Source organism: Bombina bombina, chromosome 6 (assembly GCF_027579735.1).
Source record: "Bombina bombina isolate aBomBom1 chromosome 6, aBomBom1.pri, whole genome shotgun sequence".
Lineage (NCBI taxonomy): Eukaryota > Metazoa > Chordata > Amphibia > Anura > Bombinatoridae > Bombina > Bombina bombina.
The window spans coordinates 29,291,561-29,294,107 of NC_069504.1; the positions used below are offsets into that span (position 1 = coordinate 29,291,561).

The window sequence follows — 2,547 nt, forward strand, 5'->3', positions numbered from 1 at the left end:
GATGTATTGTCATGGTCAGATGTATTGTCATGATCAGATGTATTGTCATGCTTAGATGTATTGTCATGATCAGATGTATTGTCATGATCAGATGTATTGTCATGTTTAGATGTATTGTCATGTTTAGATGTATTGTCATGATCAGATGTATTGCCATGCTTAGATGTATTGTCATGATCAGATGTATTGTCACGATCAGATGTATTGTCATGTTTTGATGTATTGTCATGTTTAGATGTATTGTCATGGTCAGATGTATCTCGTCATGATCAGAGGTATTGTCATGTTTAGATGTATTTTCATGGTCAGATGTATTGTCATGGTCAGATGTATTGTCATGTTTAGATGTATTGTCATGGTCAGATGTATTGTCATGTTTAGATGTATTGTCATGGTCAGATATATTGTCATGTTTAGATGTATTGTCATGGTCAGATGTATTGTCATGTTTAGAGGTATTGTCATGGTCAGATATATTGTCATGTTTAGATGTATTGTCATGGTCAGATGTATTTTCATGGTCAGATGTATTGTCATATTTAGATGTATTGTCATGGTCAGATGTATTGTCATGGTCAGATGTATTGTCATGTTTAGATGTATTGTCATGGTCAGATGTATTGTCATGTTTAGATGTATTGTCATGGTCAGATGTATTGTCATGGTCAGATGTATTGTCATAATCAGATGTATTGTCATGGTCAGATGTATTGTCATGATCAGATGTATTGTCATGGTCAGATGTATTGTCATGATCAGATGTATTGTCATGATCAGATGTATTGTCATGTTTAGATGTATTGTCATGGTCAGATGTTTTGTCATGGTCAGATGTATTGTCATGGTCAGATGTATTGTCATGTTTAGATGTATTGTCATGGTCAGATGCATTGTCATGTTTAGATTTATTGTCATGTTTAGATGTATTGTCATGATCAGATGTATTGTCATGATTAGATGTATTGTCATGTTTAGATGTATTGTCATGGTCAGATGTATTGTCATGTTTAGATGTATTGTCATGTTTAGATGTATTGTAATGATCAGATGTATTGTCATGATCAGATGTATTGTCATGGTCAGATGTATTGTCATGATCAGATGTATTGTCATGGTCAGATGTATTGTCATGTTTAGATGTATTGTCATGGTCAGATGTATTGTCATAATCAGATGTTTTGTCATGGTCAGATGTATTGTCATGATCAGATGTTTGTCATGGTCAGATGTATTGTCATGGTCAGATGTATTGTCATGTTTAGATGTATTGTCATGTTTATATGTATTGTCATGGTCAGATGTTTGTCATGATCAGATGTTTTGTCATGGTCAGATGTATTGTCATGGTCAGATGTATTGTCATGGTCAGATGTATTGTCATGTTTAGATGTATTGTCATGGTCAGATGCATTGTCATGTTTAGATTTATTGTCATGTTTAGATGTATTGTCATGATCAGATGTATTGTCATGATTAGATGTATTGTCATGTTTAGATGTATTGTCATGGTCAGATGTATTGTCATGTTTAGATGTATTGTCATGGACAGATGTATTGTAATGATCAGATGTATTGTCATGGTCAGATGTATTGTCATGATCAGATGTATTATCATGGTCAGATGTATTGTGATGGTCAGATATATTGTCATGTTTAGATGTATTGTCATGGTCAGATGTATTTTCATGGTCAGATGTATTGTCATATTTAGATGTATTGTCATGGTCAGATGTATTGTCATGTTTAGATGTATTGTCATGTTTAGATGCATTGTTATGGTCAGATGTATTGTTATGTTTAGATTTATTGTCATGATCAGATGTATTGTCATGATCAGATGCATTGTCATGTTTAGATGTATTGTTATGGTCAGTCAGATGTATTGTCATGGTCAAATGTATTGTCATGTAGAGATGTATTCTCATGTTCAGATGTATTGTCATGATCAGATGTATTGTCATGATCAGATGTATTGCCATGATCAGTCAGATGTATTGTCATGTTTAGATGTATTGGCATGGTGAGATGTATTATTATGATCAGATGTATTGTCATGGTCAGATGTATTGTCATGGTCAGATGTATTATCATGATCAGATGTATTTTCATGGTCAGATGTATTGTCATGTTTAGATGTATTGTCATGATCAGATGTATTGTCATGGTCAGATGTATTGTCATGGTCAGATGTATTGTCATGATCAGATGTATTGTCATGGTCAGATGTAGTGTCATGGTCAGATGTATCGTCATGGTCATATGTATCATCATGGTCAGATGTATCGTCATGATCAGATGTATTGTCATGATCAGATGTATTGTCATGGTCAGATGTATTGTCATGATCAGATGTATTGTCATGATCAGATGTATTGTCATGATCAGATGTATTGTCATGGTCAGATGTATTGTCATGGTCAGATGTATTGTCATGATCAGATGTATTGTCATGATCAGATGTATTGTCATGATCAGATGTATTGTCATGGTCAGAGGTATCGTTATGGTCAGATGTATCGTCATGATCAGATGTATTGTCATGGTCAG

General features: G+C 33.9%; 1 protein-coding gene across 1 annotated transcript; it reads right to left on the reverse strand.

Moving 5' to 3' along the window:
• Positions 1 to 249: 249 nt before the first annotated feature.
• On the reverse strand, positions 250 to 1,185 carry LOC128664311 (uncharacterized). Its single transcript, XM_053719150.1, has one exon. It carries the CDS (start codon positions 1,183 to 1,185, stop codon positions 250 to 252), a length of 936 nt encoding a protein of 311 aa, XP_053575125.1.
• Positions 1,186 to 2,547: the final 1,362 nt, after the last annotated feature.